The 19,001-nt window shown below is 39.6% G+C and overlaps 1 protein-coding gene across 2 annotated transcripts in view; it reads left to right on the top strand.

The window, feature by feature from the left end:
* The window catches only part of LOC127410954 (heterogeneous nuclear ribonucleoprotein Q-like), a 55,201-nt gene extending 36,448 nt beyond the window's left edge, over positions 1–18,753 (top strand). For both annotated transcript variants that reach the window (XM_051646243.1, XM_051646244.1), the window contains 8 exons: positions 1,767–1,880; positions 3,442–3,618; positions 3,692–3,827; positions 8,161–8,366; positions 14,105–14,254; positions 14,331–14,452; positions 14,553–14,913; positions 17,361–18,753. In XM_051646243.1, coding sequence (XP_051502203.1) covers positions 1,767–1,880; positions 3,442–3,618; positions 3,692–3,827; positions 8,161–8,366; positions 14,105–14,254; positions 14,331–14,452; positions 14,553–14,913; positions 17,361–17,399 — 1,305 coding nt within the window. In that variant the 3' untranslated portion in view covers positions 17,400–18,753. The remainder of the gene's footprint in view (positions 1–1,766; positions 1,881–3,441; positions 3,619–3,691; positions 3,828–8,160; positions 8,367–14,104; positions 14,255–14,330; positions 14,453–14,552; positions 14,914–17,360) is intronic.
* The last annotated feature ends 248 nt before the right edge of the window (positions 18,754–19,001 follow it).

The raw sequence follows: 19,001 nt of genomic DNA, 5'->3' as shown, positions 1-19,001 counted from the left end.
CAGCGGACTAAGTTGTGAAATTGTAAATAATACCAAATAGTGTCGTCAAAAGTACCGTTACTTCGGTACCAAGTCGATACTAAAATAAAAAAGATGTAACGATACCAGTGTTTCTGCAGTACCGGTAGTACCGAGCACCGACTAGTACCAAGCACTGTTACGCCTACACTGAAATGGACAATTAATAAAATTAAAAATGTGACATGTCCTAGTGTGATTTATTAAACCTCTAAAGGCTGCAATCTTGGTGTGGATGAGCTGCTTACTTTAATGTATAAATCCGACCACTGAAACACTGGAAACTCCAGAGACATTGAGAATCATTCACATTTTATCAGATGACAGAGCAGAGCACTAATCCACTGTAAGGCGCGTATTTACATGTAGACTAATTTATTTAATTAAATCACAGCATTTGCACTTTAATCTCAACTTTTATTTATAGAGCATTTAAAACAAAAGAACTGACCAAAGTGCTTCACAGTGATAAGATTTAAAACATAACATTTAAGAATTACCAAATACCCAAACACTCCAAAACTGCATCCTACATTTCATTTGTCAGACTCAAAGGCCAGTGTAAAGAGATGAGATTTCAGACGAGTCTTCAATGATCACACTGGCCGTGTCTCGAACTGTTTATCCGGAAAAGTGAAGCTTCTGGCGAAAAACGCATGTCATAATAAAAAAGCAATTCATAATAAAATCTAGATGCCTGAAATTGAAGAAATTGTGACAAACATTAAAACTGTATTGTAAAATATAATACTCACTGTAATAATGGTAGTAGTAATAATAATAATAAAGCAATATATCACAAGCAAGTCTGCTGTTGAATAAAAGTTTGGCAAAAAGAATGCAGTGACAGAATTTTTTAATTTTCACTTGTTAAAGAATGAATTGGTTAGACACCATTTTGATAATGAAATTAAACTTTAAAACATGGAGTTCTGGAAAATTATTTTAATTTATTAAAGGGATAGTTCACCCAGAAATGAAAATTCTCTCATTTTCTCACCCTCATGCTATCCCAGATGTGTATGCCTTTCTTCTGTAGAACACAAATGAAGTTTTTTTAGAAGAATATTTCAGCTCTGTAGGTCCATACAATGCAAGTGAATGGGTGCCAAAATTTGGAAGCTGAAATGCACAAACACGGCATAAAAGTAATCCATAAGATTCCAGTGGTTAAATCCATGTCTTCTGAAGCGATATAATAGGTATGTGTGAGAGATCAATATTTAAGTCCTCCTCCATTTGTTTTTAGTGATTTGCATTCTTAGTGCCTATCGCCCCCTATTGGGCAGGGAGGAGAATTTATGGTAAAATCATATCGCATCTTATTACATGGATTAAACCACTGGAGTCTTATAGATTACTTTTATGCTTTAAAATTTTGGCACCCATTCATTGCATTGTATGGACCTACAGAGCTAAAATATTCTTCTTAAAATCTTTTGTATTCTGCAGAAGAAAGTCATCTTGGATGACATGAGGGTGAGTAAATGATGAATTGTCTTTTTTTTGGTGAACAGCTGATAAGTCATTCACTCGGGAGTTAGTATTGAATATTTTGCAGTGAAGATTTCAAAGAACCAGCTCATAAGAGATTTTGTTTGGAAATCAGAATACACTGGTAGTGTTTGTATTACTGTCTTGGGACTGTTGTTTCCAAATTTTTGTCAGTGGTTTTAACTAGAATGCAAGACGCAGCAATTTATAGCTAGTTGATCCCTAACGATGAATAACTTTTGCTGCTTCATTAGGCTTTGCTTGAGAGAACTGGTTACACGCTTGATGTGACGACCGGTCAGAGGAAGTATGGTGGCCCTCCTCCGGGGTCGACCCATGCAGGAGTTCAGCCCACCGTTGGCACAGAGGTCAGTGTATGAAGGTAAAATGGTGCCTAAATGATTTGCATGCACAGATTTGTAAAAGTGTAAATGAAGTTACAAGCGTGATATATTTTTTATGCACAGGGTAAGATTTGTGAAAGCGTAAATGAAATTGCAAGCGTAAAAATAAATTGCATACGCACAGAACGTTTTTAAAGGTGTAAATCAAGATATAAAAAAATATTAGCAATACTTTAATGCTTTGCATAAGTGTAATTGAATCTGTAATTTCGTATTAAACAGTTAATTTAATCTCTATTCTTCTGACTTCCTTTTTCTCACGATTACACTTTTGGCACTGATTTTGCACCTAAACATGGCCAAAAACATTGCAAACCGGCAATCAGTGATATGCAAGCAAAGAAAGGGTGTAATGAACAACAAAACAGATTGACTGCATAGAATCACTCTGTATGTGTAAAATAAACTACAGCAAACTTATTAATATTTCAGTTTAATATTTAAGAGAGGAGAGATACCCAGAGGAACGACACTGTACCAAATGAAGAACAAGCGGTCTGTCACGTTATTAAACCAATCAGGTCAGAGTAAACTGGTCAAGGAAAACCTCATTTGATTGGTTACTAGAAGCAGGTAGAGCCGCCTTCCCCTTACGCTTTCAAAACTCTCTTCAGTAAGAAATTCATGCCAAAATTGTGAGCGCAAAAAAGGGAAGATGGAACAGTGTATATCGGATTATTACAGGAAAACATTTATCCCACAAACACAAATCATTTACACATTTGCAGTAGTTTATTTTACACATAAAGAGTGATTCTACACAGTCTATCTGTTTTGTTGTTCATTACACCCTTTCTTTGCTTGCATATCGCAGATTGCAGGTTTGCAATGTTTTTGGCCATGTTTAAGTGCAAAATCAGTGCCAAAAGTGAAAAAAAAAAAAAGGAATTCAAAAGAACACAGATCAAATTTACTTTGTGTTAATAGACAATATGTCACAACACATGAAGTACACTTATGCAAAGCATTAAAGTATTGCTAATATTTTTTTTCTTACGCTTGCAACTTGATTTACACCTTTACAAAATGTTCTGTATGCATGCAATTTATTTTTACGCTTTCACAAATCTAACTCTGTACGTGCACATTTTTCTATCACACTTGTGTCTTTTACGCTTTTACAAATCTTACTCTGCGTATGCAAATCGTTTAGGCACAATTTTTACTTTCATCTCAGTGTGACAACCACACTGCTGCTTGTTTTTCATATCAGTGATGCATTGCTGTATTACTCTACTAGTGTCAGAAATAATCACTTCTAATAATAGGCAATATTTGCCTCCTGAAAATAATATTTAGAGACTTTTTTTTTCTTACACCTTTTATAAGGGCGTATTTTGTTTAGCCTAGTAAAAATCACCCATTTGTCAATGCTTAAATGTAATCTATTGGTTGAAGAAAATTTGTTAGCAATTGTCTGTTAACTATAAAATTAAATCAACATCAATTACAAGTTACAGAAAGTACAAAAATTGTTTACGGTCAACTATTAGTTTTATTTGTTATTTTGTCCTAACTTGTACAGATTTTTGTGGGGAAGATCCCAAGAGATCTGTTTGAGGATGAGCTGGTGCCTCTGTTTGAGAAAGCTGGGCCCATATGGGATCTCCGTCTGATGATGGACCCTCTTAGTGGACTCAACAGAGGATATGCCTTTGTCACCTTCTGCACTAAAGAGGCTGCTCAGGAGGCAGTCAAACTCGTAAGTGATCAAGTTTTTACCGCACTTTAAAACAGTACAGTCGTTTGATATCTATATGTGATGTTTCCTGCAGTGTAACAACAATGAAATTCGACCGGGTAAACACATTGGAGTGTGCATCTCTGTTGCCAATAATCGTCTTTTTGTGGGGTCTATCCCCAAGAGCAAAACTAAGGACCAGATAGTGGAGGAGTTTGCCAAAGTTACTGGTAAGTGTTGGTATTAAAAACTGTTTAGAGATGCATGTGTTTCATATCCATTTCCAGTCAACATGAAATGAAAATTGACCCCAATTGGTTTGTGAATGCATTTTCCTGGACGACATAGGTACGCATAGGGCTGTCACGATTATGAAATTTGGCTGACGATTAATTGTCAAACAAATACTAGCGATTATGATGATTTTTTGTCTCTTTTAGGGCTTTCATGATTAAAAAGTGCTGTAAGCAATTTTTTCATGGAAAAGTATGCAAAAAATGTTCCCACTCCCTCAAAGATATTAATGAATTAAGTGTCCTAAGATATCTCACCGGTCTCTGTGACAGCTGTAGACTTTGTAAACAGCAAACAAAAATGTGTCTGTGGACTGCGGACATTGACGCTTTTCACCTGTCAGTCATTTTGCTCGTTCTCATAGTGTTGTATTTGAAGCAGATCATTGAGGCCATGATTCATGTTTGTCAGTTGAGGGCGCTATTGTGCCACTGTTGAATTTCACAGCCACAGGAACAAACAATGCTGCTCTTTTGTTCCGTTTTGTTCTCAATAATTTTTTGGAGGGTGGGGTTTTGGAATGAGGGGGTGTGGCTAATTCAACAGCTCAGTCATGTGAAATCTTCAGAACGCTAAAATTGCTTTTAGCACCTTTTAATTGTCATATAAATTGTCAAATTTTTAAGGCTGATTTATACTTCTGCGTCGAACCTATGGCTTAGGCTCCGTGTAGTGGCCAACGCGTTGGTTTTGCATTTATAGTTCTGCGATGGTGTGTCTTCGTCGTTCTGCGAGTACACAGCCAAAATGCTAACTGTGTTTCATAAATAAAAGTAATGCAAGAAATGTAATATCTGGATTAAAAAGTATTTATTAAATTATTGTATTGTAGCATAAAAAATTTGTTCAAAGTATGTGAACATGTCAAAATTTAGGTACACATTATTTATTATACATGTTGCCTGCATTGCAGTCAGAAAATAAATGAAGAAATTACTGTATGCTTGCTCTTGAGTCGGTTAAATAATAATACAAATATTTTGGCATACTTGTGATGTTCCGTGCTTAAAAAGAAATCAAATTAATAACTACTCATCTGAATAACACAAAATGGGTGTCGTTTTAAAAACGATGCATATAACCAACTCTTACCAGGTGCTTTTTAATTTGCTGACAAATTAGAAGTGTTCTGTTTCCATAACTTATGAAATATGATTATTTACTGTACACATTGTCAAACATGGTCATCATCATGCCGATCACAAATTTTGCGAGTAGAATTGAAAATTATTTCTCTCACATATCAAATTATCAAGGAAAATTGAGTTCATGAGCTGTAATATATCTGCTTGTAATAGCAGATATCTTTTGTCCTGTTTTTACTTGTAACTTCATGAAACACAAACATAATAAAATACAGCAGATGCTCCCGATTAAGACAATTGCTTTAATGGCCCCGAGTCCAAATACAATATAATATAATGCATAGACATTAAAATAAACTTGGATATAATGTGACGCAACCTCAGATATCCTTGTTATCATCTTGGGAGGTGGTCTCTGGTTAAAGTGGACCAATCACAGCTGATGTGGTTTGTGTCGACGCAACATGCATATGGCATTTTTGAAAAGGTTAACGTCAGGCTACGGCGTTGGTTCGACGCAGAAGTATAAATCGGCCTTTAAGGTGCATGTGTTCTTCATAAACCTTAAAGGAATAGTTCACCCAAAAATTAAAATTTGCTGATAATTTACTCAACCTCAAGCCATCCAAGATGTATATAAGTTTCTTGCTTCATCAAAACAGAATTTAAGATTTTTAGGATTTCATTTCAGGCCGCCTCCTTTAAACAATGCAAGTGAATGTTCTCCATTTTTTGACGGTCCAAAATGCATATTTAGGGTGCATCAAAATAATCCACATGACTCCAGTCGACAAATAAAGTTCTTCTGAAACCAAATAATTATTTTTAGAAACAAAACAATACTTATATACTTTAACTACAAATGTTCACTTCCGTACACCTGTGACGTGAGCACATGAGAGGGATGACATAAGCTCGTTGGTAAGGTCACGCGTCACGTGGAGGAGGAGTCAGGAAGCGTGTCGTTGTTTACAAGAGAAACTTGCACAGACCAAGCGCAGTTCACAAACCAAAACAGTCCAAAACAATTTCAAAACAATATAAAATCAAAAAAATTCCAAATAATAATAAAAAAAAAAAACATTACTGCAGTAAATAACCATCCTTTATTTTGGAGCAATGCCATTGCATTATCTACTTGTGCTTATTCTTTGGCAGAAATATATAGGCTATATGACTGTCAGGAATTCAAGCAACACAAGTTGTAGTTAGTGAAACCAAGTGCGAGAGCATTTACTGAGATTCACAGGATTTACACAGTGAGATCAATGGTACAGGTGATATCACACAGAAGAGAAGCTTCACAAACTGAAGAAGAGGTAACAGGCAAAACAGCAGGGTAAGCACTAAACAGATATCAATGAAGATCAAGAGCAAATACAGACAGGTTAATAAACACTGTGAGTCCTTTGTGTGAGACTTGACAGTGAAGTGGCGTGAAGGTGAGTTATTTATGCAGGCAGTGATGAGCGAGTGAACTGATTGCAGGTGCGGTGAATTAGAATTCGGGTGATGAGGAGCGCTGAGGGAGGTGTAGAGCCCGAGGGAGGCGTGACAATGACAAAGTTTTCACACATAATCGAGTTTGCTGGAAAAACAGCGCAGGCATAGCCAATGAATTCAGATATCGACCCTTTGTTTCTTTTGATGGTCTGAAATCCTCGGGTAAAATGTTCACTGCACACCCTCCAATATTTGAGAGAATGTAGGGGTGTACTGATATCCAGGTTCAGCGTGATAAGCCAGAGCTTCAGTCGCTCATGATCATGTATAGGCAATCGATGAAAAGTTAATATTTTTCCCGGCATGCATTTTCTTTGGGGTTTCTGAAGGTCAAAGCATCCAGGATACACACGCCAAACGACCATTTTTAACAATACACTTATACAAATACAAATCTACAGCAAAGACAATTAAACCTTTGTACAGCGCTCCTCTTGTAAACAATGAAGCACTTCCTGCCTCCTCCTCCACGTGACGCGTGACCTTGCCAACGAGCTTACGTCATCCCTCTCATGAGCGCACGTCACAGGTGTACGGAACTGAACATTTGTAGTTAAAAAGTATATAAGTATTGTTTTGTTTCTAAAAATCAATCATTTGGGTTCAGAAGAACTTTATTTGTCGACTGGAGTCATGTGGATTATTTTGATGCACCCTAAATATGCAATAGTAAAATATTTCTGTCCTAATTCACTTTCACATGTTTTTTTTAATGCTCTTTGATTAAACGCATTAGCCCTTATTTCTCATGAAGCAATTAAGTTGAGATTTCGTTTCATTATTTTATCACACTATGCATCTCTGTTTCACTGCATGTCATTACACTGCACGTATGAACTCGCTATAATCAGGAGTATTTGCCATTAAATGATCGTTAAAGTGAAGCCGGTGTGCTTTGCGTTCACTATCAAAGTTTGTGTTCGTTTATATGTTCGCGGGAGTTTGGCACGAGCCTATGCTGACGGCGCGTGCATCAAGCCAGACAGGAACTGCTGTGGTCGACATTTGCGGTGCAGCTCAGTGATGCACAAATATGCCATTCATTGCACTTATTTATTTGCTTAAAATTCCCTTATTTGGGCATTAAAACGTGATTGGAATTTAGAGTGCACAATAATGGGAGTTATCTCAAATAACCAATGGTTTGATCAAATAACTGCGATCAGACCAATAATAATCGCGACAGGCCTAGGTACACAGGCTTTTGGTTAATGTAACCATTAGATAAATAGCTATTTATGCATTATTTAAGACTACTGCTGTAGGTAATGCAGCCTTTCTAAAGTTTCACTGTTATTTAGTCCTGGTTAATGTAGTAAATGTTACGGCAATAATGGCACATAATGAAAGTTTAGAAAAAAGTTTTGCTATCAGGATACGTGTTGATTCTCTCTCTGGAGGGTGAACTTGATCTTCAGACTTCACGTCCTCAGCTCCGACTTCATTCTTGTATGACACGGCCACTTTTCACCATCCAATAAATTCATGATGGATAAAATGTAGTCCTGCCCTACATCCCCCCCCCCTAACATTGAACATCCCTATTAAAATTAACCACTTCATGTTGACTTAGAAGAATAAGGCAGTTTTGTTTTCTTGTAGTGAAGTGAAGAATTAAATGTATACTATAATGTTGTAAAATAGATTTGATTGAGTAAATCTTCATCCTCTCTCCCAACAGAGGGCTTGAATGATGTCATCTTATACCATCAGCCCGATGACAAAAAGAAGAATCGAGGCTTCTGCTTTTTAGAGTACGAGGATCATAAAACAGCAGCTCAGGCGCGACGCCGGTTAATGAGCGGTAAAGTGAAGGTTTGGGGGAATGTGGTGACGGTAGAATGGGCTGATCCCATAGAGGAACCTGACCCTGAGGTCATGGCAAAGGTAAGTTGTAGGCCCTTAAACAAAATGCAAGAGCAGCGTGTTGTGTCAGAGTGAATCTCACAAAAACTGACTAGAACAAGTCTTGGTCTTATTTCACCCCCAAATTTATGTTTTTACATTTTGTGAAAATAGTCTTTGCATAAATTTATATTTGCATTTTTAGTTTTTTAACTGTGACAGCCTTCTCGATCAAATTTGTATTCCGTTTTTGAATTGTGACATTTTCATAACAGTTAAGCACATATCTCCCTTGTTATAACTTACACAAAGATTAGTGTAATGGTTCAATGAAATGAGGAAGCAGGAAACGGTGATTCAAACTCGGGTATGTCACTTATAAATTAAACACGTCCACCTCAAGTGTGACGGTAAAGCTTTCAAAACATAAGGCAGCGGCCAGCACACACACAGCTTGTCAGGTGGGTTCTCTCCCTCTCTGGGGTTTTGGGCAGTCTCTTATCTCCACGCCTCTCACTGTGAATGTAGAAATCACAATTAGCAGCAATTCATCTCAGGTCTTTGGACCACCTCAAACTTAAATGGCTGGAGTGCCAGATACAAACAAGTTATCCGGGCGTTGGCATCCTTCGTGCGGTGGAGCGGGGCATGGTCTGAACAGAGGGTGAATGCTTGTCCCAGCAAATAGTAGCGGAGAGTGAGGACCACCCACTTGATGGCCAAGTGCTCCTCCTCTATGGTGCTATACTTAGTCTCTCTCAGAGAGAGCTTCCGACTAATGTACAGCACCGGGCTCTCCTCCCCCTCCACCACCTGGGACAATACAGCATCCAGCCCCCTGTCTGATGCATCCATCTGCAAATCAAAAGGGAGAGATAAGTTAGGGGAATGCAGAAGCAGCCCGCCTCAAAGCGCAGCTTTTACCTGTGTGAAAGCCTGTTGGCACGGCTCTGTCCACTGGACCAGGTCTGGAACTCCCTTTTTAGTGAGATCAGTCAGAGGGCTGGTGACGTCTGAATAATTAGACACAAACCTTCGATAATAGTCAGCCAGCCCCAGGAACTGTCTCGCCTCCTTTTTGGTCTTGGGCATATCACAGTTGCTGCGGTTTTATTAATCTGGGGCCGCACTTGCCCATGACCCAAGTGGACCCCAGATACCGTACCTCCACCCGCCCAATTGCACACTTCTTCGGGATTCCTGTAAGCCCTGCTCGCTGCAGCGACCTCAGATCTGCCCTCGGATGCTGCATGTGCTGCTGCCAATCATTACTGTAAATAATGATATCATCCAAATTAGCGGCATACGCAGCGTGCAATCTGAGGACTCTGTCCATAAGACGCTGAAAGGTAGCTGGGGCCCCAAATGAACAGAAGGGTCACAAATTGGTGTAACCCAAACGGTGTGGAAAAGGCAGTTTTCTCACGGGACATTGGCGTTAAGGGGTTCTGTCAATATCCTTTTGTTAAATCCAGTGTCGAATTAAAGCGAGCCGTGCCCAACCGATCGAGCAGTTCATCAATAGGAGGCATTGGATACACGTCAAATTTCGACACCGTGTTGACTTTCCTATAATCCACACAGAACCGGACCGAGCCATTGCTCTTAGGTACCAGAACTACCGGGCTGGCCCAATCACTGTGGGATTCTTCTATTATGCCCATATCGAGCATGGCCTTTAATCTTACCGTACTACCTGTTTTTTGTGTTCGGATAACCGGTAGGGCCAACTACGTACCACTACCCCGGGGGTTGCCTCAGTGTGGTGTTTTATGAGATTAGTGCGGCAGGGAAGAGGCGAGAACACGTCAGAAATTATTTTGCAATCTGGCAACCTCCGTACGTTGTGACTGCGAGAGGTGGTCTTCACAAGGGATCGGGGTGAACTGATTGGATTTCAGACTCCCTTCCGGACCGAGCTCCTCCCTCTCTGGAACTACCGTCGGCAAGGATACTGGGACCACCTCTCTTCATGGTTTTGGTAGGTTGAGGTGATAAATGTGATGTGCCCCGCCCCATCCGTACACACTACCTCATAATTGACTTCCCCCAACTCGCCGTGTGACCTCAAAGGGCCCTTGCCATTTTGCGAGTAATTTAGAGCTCTGTGGGAAGCAGTACAAGTACTTTATCTCCCGGTGTAAACTCCTGTAGCCGAGCTCCCGTTATACAGTCAGGACTGATGTTCTTGCGCCTGTAGCAAATTCTCCTTTGATAGTCGCCCCAGTGTGTGAAGTTTTGCTCTCAGGTTAAGAATTTATTGAATTTAATTTTTGCTCTGTGAAGGTCCCTCCTCTCAATTTTCCTTCATGACGTCTAACACGCCACGGGGCTTACGCCCATATAACAATTCAAACAGGGAAAACCCCGTGGAGGCTTGCGGGACTTCTCGCACTGCAGATAACAGAGGTTCGAGCCACTTATCCCAATTCCGAGCGTCTTCATGCACGAACTTGCGAATCATGTTTTTTAGGGTCTTATTAAAGCATTCCACCAAGCTGTCCGTTTGTGGATGGTACACTCTTGTCCGAATCAATTTAATACCCAATAAATCATACAGCTTGTGTAGTGTACATGATATGAAAGTAGTGCCCTGATCAGTGAGGATTATTTTTGGAATCCCCACTCGGGATATTATTCTGAAGAGTGCCTCCGCAACACTACGTGCACTGTTTCCGGATATCGAATTGTGTAATCCACCAGTCCTGACGAGGTCCATGCCAATTACTTCTAAAGGAACCTTGATCAATGGAAGGGGGCGCTTTTGGAGCGGCTGGCGGATTCACCAGCTGACATTCACGGCATGCCGTACACCACTGGTGAACATCCCTTTGAATGCCTGGCCAGTAGAAACGGGCCATGAGACGGCTTAGTGTTTTCCCCTATCCCAGTGACCTTCCATCGGGCTATAAGCCGCCTGGAATAACATTTCCCGACAGCTCATTTGTACTAACAAATGAGTTGTAATCTCCTGTGCAAGTGTCCTATGCGAGTGCGATGTCTGGCTGAAGACATTGACCATCAATCACTATCACTTGGTCAAACACTTGTTTCAGGGTTTTGTCTTGCGATTGCTCTAGAGGAAAATCCTCTATCCGGAAATTCCCTAAGGGCAGGGTAGTATGACACCTCCCCTTCCCCAGCATCAGCCTGACGCGGAGCAGACGTAGACTGCCCAGGCCACGCCTCCCCAGCCAGAGCTTCGCACATCCCACACGATTCACTTCCTCACAGGACCCATCCGCACAAAGCCCCTTCAATAATAAACAAAAAGCCGGCCAATTAGTTCCAAAAATTAGCTGATGGGTGAGCCATGGAGTAACCACCGCTTCAACATTATGCTTTTGTCCCTGGAACATTATCGTGACAGTCACTACAGGATAATCATTAGTATTCCCATGCACACACCTCACCTTTACCCGATTATTTGTTTCCAATGCCCCGTTTTGAACTAAGCATTGATGAATGGAGGTTTGTTTACAACCTGAATCCACCAAGGCTTGGTATGTACCCCTCTTAATACGTACCTGCTCAACCAGGGGTGGTCCGTGGGGTGTCAGGGATCAGGATCAAGGCCCCCACCTCCAATACAGGGCACTGCTTTCAGACATGACCTGACTCACTGCAACCCCAGCAGACCGGCCCAGGCCTCCCGCCCACACTCGTGGCAGAGGACTCCTTTTACCTGAGAGGAAGAGAGGGGAAAGACAGGGTTTATTAGAGCAGGGAACGGAACAGGGCGGAAGGAGGAGGGGACAGAGAGAAAAGGGGAGGAGACAACCCGGTGGGGGATGTTGGGTCCGCCGGCCCCGGATATGCCGTTAGATGGTCTTCCGCAGCTGGACCGCTTCGTCCCCTTCGGCAGCCGGGAGAAGAACTGCTCCAGCACCACTAAGCTGATGATATCGTCGGCATCGCTGTCTTCCTTGGCCAGCACCCACAACCGGCAGGCATCATGGAGCTGCTGAACAAAGGCAAACGTGCAGCTGGCCTCACTCAGCATTCAGAAGCGAAAACGCTGGTGGTGTTTTTCTGGGCTGCGGCTGATTCGTTGCAGGATGGACTTCAACTTCGCGTAGTCCAGTAAGTCGGCGACCGGAAGTAGTTGTGCTGAGATTTGGGCTTCCCCAGTCAGCAGCGGCAGAAGTACTGCCCATTGTTCCTGCGGCCATCTCAGGGCTTTGGCCATGTGATCAAAGAGCTTGAGGTAGGCCTCCGGTTCATCTTGATGCCCCACCTTCATGAGCAGCACGTGAGGGTTCGCTGCTGCCGGGGAACGAGCGGCGGCCACCGCCTCCTGGGTTGCTAAGCTCCGCAGCACCCACCGGTCCTTTTTCTGGGCCCAAAGGAGTGCCTGAAACACTGCTGCTGCTCCACACGTAGGTCCACGATGGCCTGGTGGTGGGTCTGGTAGATGCTGATAAGGGACCTGATGACTTCCTCCAGCGGCGATGACACCATGGCAGCGTATCCTTACTCTTTTTCCTGGGTTTCGGCACCAGGGTAATGGTTCAATGAAATGAGGAGGCGGGAAATGGCGCTTCAAACTTGGGTATGTCACTTATTTTATAAATTAAACATGTCTGCCTCTAGCGTGATGGTAAAGCTTTCAAAAAAGCTGACAGTGGCCAACACACACACAGCTTGTCAGCTGGGTTCTCTGCCATACCCTCGCCCCCACAATTATTCATCAGGATTGTCAATTTAACTTGTTAACTTAGTGCGATTTATTATTTTTTTTAATTATGCAATCATGTGTCCAGACTAGTACATAAATTCTGTAAAGTTGGCATTTTCCTACCATTTGAAAAATATTGAAAATTTAGAAAATATCCTTTTACACAGCTTTAAGGTTTGAGTTAATTTCATGTAAAAAGAGTCTTAAGGCCTGAAATATCCTACAATCCACATTACATTTTAAAACTCATGTATCTTCTATACAAGTTATTATTAAAAGTAGTTCATTTTCAGTAATTAAACAATTCACATTCGCACTGAACAAATCCTAAATGTATTAAAATACATTGAATTGAGAATATTTAAGACAAAACTGACAATACTTGCATTTCTTAAGTGTATTAAATTATATTTAAACAGTAGGATACATGCACATTATTTGGAGTCCTCCACGTGCGTTTTACGGTATTAACGTCAGTCAATTGATCGGTAATTTCCAGGACAATCAAAATCCCTATTAGGAATATGTTCAATGAAATGGCAATAAAATCAATATATTGTGTAATCAATGCTTTGCTTGTCTGTCACAATAATGCAATATAATTCAAAAGAAATTTTATTCATCATCATTTGAATGTATTTTATCAAAAAAATTTTCATGCGTTTCTCAGTAAATATTGATTTGCGATTTAATTTTGATTTATTCATCGTGTCATGAAATTCGATAAAAAAAAATAATTAATCGACTGACAGTCTTTGTATTTGTACTGTATGTCGTGATAGCATTTGGTGTTCTGCATTTAATGTATGCTGATTTAAATACAAAATTAGTAATGAGAATCTATCAAGAATCATCATTGACAATAATGAGAAGTTAAACTTTGGGATGCATTACGGTAAAGAGAATTTGGAGGTATCACAATGCAAAATACCTGCAAAATTAGACTTCATGCAAAATATTACGTTTTTCTTTTGATTTTTGGGGTGAAATATGACCCGGACATGCTTTCATGAGATTCACATGTCCAGAGCCTTGAATTTTATGGTGTCGATCATTACGCTGCAGTGATTTTCACATGTTGTTTTTTTGTGATATTTCTCAGGTCAAAGTCCTTTTTGTCCGAAATCTGGCGAGCACAGTAACAGAAGAACACCTGGAGAGGACCTTCTGTCAGTTTGGCAAACTGGAAAGAGTTAAAAAGTTAAAAGACTACGCTTTCATCCATTTTGAGGAGAGAGACGGGGCTGTAAAGGTCATTATCTTGTCTTACTGTATCTTTTAGAGGTTGTCATTTACGCACAATTTTTAATCCAAGTGTGTTTCAACAGGCTTTAGCTGAAATGCATGGGAAGGATTTAGAAGGAGATCAAATTGAAATTGTCTTTGCAAAGCCGCCTGATCAGAAGAGGAAAGAGCGAAAGGCCCAGAGACAAGCTGCTAAAACCCAAATGTAAGATTATTTAGCCTGTTAAAAATTCAGTGTTCCTTAATTAGTCAGGCTGACTTAAATGGCTGTGTATTTAATATAAAGCATGTCAAACGTCTTTCAGGTATGATGAATATTATTACTACGGGCCACCGCATATGCATCCTCCAACAAGAGCACGAGGCAGAGGTGCTCGAGGTTATTCATACCCACACGACTATTACAGCTATGAAGATTATTATGATTACTATGGCTATGACTATCACAACTACAGAGGAGGTTATGATGATCCATACTACGGCTACGAAGACTTTCAAGCTCACGTGAGAGGAAGAGGCAACAGAGGGGTCCGGTGTCCCACACTGACCAGAGGCCGTGGCTCTACTGTTACCCGAGGACGAGCCGGTTTCTCTCAACGCGGGGGTCCGGGATTCAGCCGAGGTGGCCGTGGCTCTAGAGGAGGCTTCCAGCAAAGATGTCGACTGGTACGTGATGTGTGGGCGGAGCAGTCTTGGAGCGTTGGCAGGAGGTTTTAAAACACTGTAGGCTAGATGATGGTTTATTTAGGGTCTATTTCTTTTGCCCTTTTATCTTTGTTTTCATGACAGGACCTATGATCAAAATACATGTCTTGGCTTTTGTTTTCCCTCCCCTTTTCATATTGCTTACAAATGCAAGGCACCTTGTGGACGAAACGGACCAAAGGTTTGCACTTTTCCTTCATTATTCGAAGATTGACTGTACACTGAGTCTTCAGAACAAGCTGATTATGTATAGTGGTCAACCGGTAGGAAGTTGCAGATGCTGATACTGATAACAGCGGGGTGGACAATGGTTAAGATACATGTAATACATATTTTATCTTTATAGCAACTCACATTATTTAAAAAACAATGTTTATTATCTGTCGACAGGTCTGTTTGAAACACAATAGAGAGCTAACACTTCTGCAGATAATCTTAATATAGATTGTTTTCTAGGCTAATAATTCGGCCAATAATTTATCACTAGTTAATTGAAGTCTCTCTCAAATGTTATGATTAATTGGGTGATTCTAACAAAATCTGTCGAAAATATCCTGGTCCAATTTGACTTTAAAATCAAAAGAAACAAAATCAAAAGTTGTTTCTCCCCCACCCCCCCACAGAGGAACAATCATTTCATCAAAAAAGCCATTTTAGCCATGTATTATTAATATTTCAAAGGCATTAAATAAAAATCTATTTGAAAATTATGAAGGAATGTTTCCCACAGTTTTTCACTAACACAAGGGAGAGTAAAATTTTATCATTTTCCATTGATTTGCACATTTGTACTTATATTTAACATACAATCATATATGGAAGCTTAATACAAATATTATTTACCTTCATATTTTTACTAAAACATTTTTCTTTGTGAATAAACAAGGTGTGCAAAAACGACACTTATTTACTGGAAACCAGATGAATATTGCATCTTACTAAATTATTACTGTGGAACCCAGTCAAGTTTATTATTATAATATAATACTGAATTATTTTCAGGATAAGATTTGTTAAACATAAATTAGTATACTTCTGTCTTATTTACTTTATTTTGACACTGCATGCAGTCGTGTTTTTCACCTTCACCAGGAGCTTTTATTATGAAACGGGAAGTGCAATGTTTGATTGACAGTTACGAGTTTCGCTTCTTGTGAACTGCTGTCAATCTCTACTGTTCCACGTTTGTAGATTTGTACAATAACTTTATAGCGGTTACTAATGTTTGGAATTGCGTGAATGCTTGAACCTGCAGTATTTCACAATGCAGGTGAACTGCGCTAAAAACACGAGCCCATGAGCCCTGCCGCCTCAGCGCGTGCACAGATCAGCGTGTCACTGGTTCTGAAATGCGCACAGACCATGTTTATTTCTTTAATCGCAGCCTTTGGTAGTTAAATAATCACATATGATCATATCTCCATTTTGATGTTAGTTTGATTAATTATACAGCCCCAAAGGATCGTGAAATTAGACTACTGATGCACCCTATTAAACTTAATGGCCAAATAAAATGCTCATTAAAATCATTGCAATATTCACTATTGTTGAATTTTACAATTCAGGTGTGACTATTTCCGGTTAATACGGTAAATAATCGACGATCAATAAATTTAATCTATTAAATTAAGTCAGTTGATTATCGATTAATCATTAACATCCCTTTTAGTAAATCATTGTTCAACAGTATCTTTTTTTATTGTAATACAGTAACTGTTCCCATTGTTTTCAATTTTATATATATTCAGTGCACTTACATGCAGACAATTAGGCTGTTCATGGAAAGACAGATTATTTCTGCTTTTTAGGATATCAGTTGAAAAGCAATTGTGGCATTAATGTGACTGATCTTCAATTTTTAATTAGCTGAAATTTGCCTCTGTTTTCTTTCCAAAATTTAACGGCATTAAACATTTAATTAATCTCACGTTATAACTAGTTTTCTTTGGCAGCTCTACTACTTTTTACATATTGCTATTGGCAACTGTGGCACATTGTTAAAGCACATAACCGGAAACTAGCCAGCCGCGTTATTTTTTCTTAGGAAGAAAGTCATGAAGCTCCGTGCAAGTAGTCAATTGTAAAAATAAGGGTCTTACTCTAGCAGCATGACAGTACAGAAACTGCAAAAATCACTCCATTAACTTGCTTTTGCAATATAAAGGCATTTTTGAACGGAATGGCCTCATCCTAATGATTTAATATGAATGTGAAGTTATTTTGCACTGAATAAGTGGCACAGTGTCTTCAGATGGTAACCCTTTAAACCAATTGTTTTACAATGGACATTTTTCAAGACTATATAAACTGTGTCCTTTGGTTCTGTTTCGTTGGTGCTGCATGAACTTACATGATGATTTACCATTGTTTACATCATAAATAATATTGACATTTGTCTGTTCCTCCAGGTAAAGGGGGTCGAGGCTGGTCCTGACCAGGTAGTATGAAGACTGACTTGTATGGGGGTTACACCGGATGCTACCAGTTTTCATAAGGTTATGGTAGACTCTGATGATATTCCAGCCTTGTTTGAAGCATATCTCCTGTACTGCCACTCCTGACAAACCATAAGAGTTCTATAGTCGTAATCTTGGACTTGCAGTTTTCATACGGAGCCCAACCATATATATAAATAAAAAAAAATATAAAAAAAAAAACTTACAACCCCCTAGTTATAATCTCCAAACCTAAATATGCCACAATGTTTTTAATCGAAGTTCAGACTCTCAAGGATACTGCTATGTTAAATGTGTTTGCACTTTTTTCTTTTTTTTTTTTTTTTTTTTTTTTTTTTACTCCTGGGTTTGAAGTGGCTCAAAGGAGCTTGATGCTGATGTATATTTTTGTGCTAACTACAAATTTGTTGTCGGAATGTCCATGTTAACCCAAACTGTTTAGATCTGGATGGAGAACATCTGCAGGTTTTCGGTGTAACCGCCTGGCATTGATAAATCAGGCATTCCAGGAACGTGGTTCTTTTCAGAACTAGTCTTTTAAGGGTCGGTTAACTACCTCAGTAGAGAGGATTCAACTACCCTGCCTGTACTGTACATAGAGACACTTAAACACATAGGAGCAGGGCTTGTTTCTAATGAAATATGCACGAGGGCACCAGATAATGTAATATTGTCAAACGGTTGCTGCGCTCACATTGCAAACAGTGAAACTGGGCATGCAAACGAGTCTCATATGATGAGCTGGAACAAGCCCTGCTTTTATCCCATTTTCAACTGAATTAGCTGCTTTGCTTCTTCAGATTATGTAGTTTTTGGGTGTATGATTGTATGATAGTTTGGAATAAAATGTTACTTTTGTATTGGCTTAAACAACACAAATGCATCAGCTGCATTTGCTAAGCCCTGCAGTATCCTTTTTTCTATACTCTAAATACCAGTTCAGCTCTCTAAAGAACAGTGAATTATGTTCCATTCCACCCAATAGAGGTTTTTAATCAATCATGAACTTTGAGTGATCATTCTCCTATTGGCTGTAATGCTCGCCATTTTCCCCTGGTCACATTTACTGGCAAGATATGAAATGAGTTGTGTATAAAAATGGATACTGCAGTTTTGGTTTATATTCCATAAATAGCAAGCAGGTGACCGAACCATTGAACCGGTTTTGTACACAGTTAACTCCCTCTCGATAAAGCTGTAACATTGCAACATTTTGAAAAGATGTAAGCAGTTTTAATCTATTGTTGGTGGCCAACAACGTTTTTGCATTCCAGCAAATAAATTGTTTTATACTGTAAAATGAGGTGAGTGTAACTTATTTTTGTAATAAAGGTTTTGAATTCTATCTTAAAACTTGTTCGCTGTCATAATCTGGTTCGTCTGCAAAGCTGAAGTAATTTCTGGGGCTTAAAGTTTTGTTTCTTTGTTTAATATTACATGATTAGGTTGTATAGGACATACTTAAAGCGCAAAGCACCTGCCTTTGTTTCACAAGATGTGGTGTTGCCTACTGGATTAATCCACCTTTGGAATTAATGAACAACATAAGCCATAGGGACAAAAACAACAGTGTTGATTCATTTACCAACATTC

This window comes from Myxocyprinus asiaticus, chromosome 20, assembly GCF_019703515.2.
Source record: "Myxocyprinus asiaticus isolate MX2 ecotype Aquarium Trade chromosome 20, UBuf_Myxa_2, whole genome shotgun sequence".
Taxonomy (NCBI): domain Eukaryota; kingdom Metazoa; phylum Chordata; class Actinopteri; order Cypriniformes; family Catostomidae; genus Myxocyprinus; species Myxocyprinus asiaticus.
Note: the sequence above shows the minus strand (reverse complement) of the source record. Positions and strands in the feature narration are given on the sequence as shown.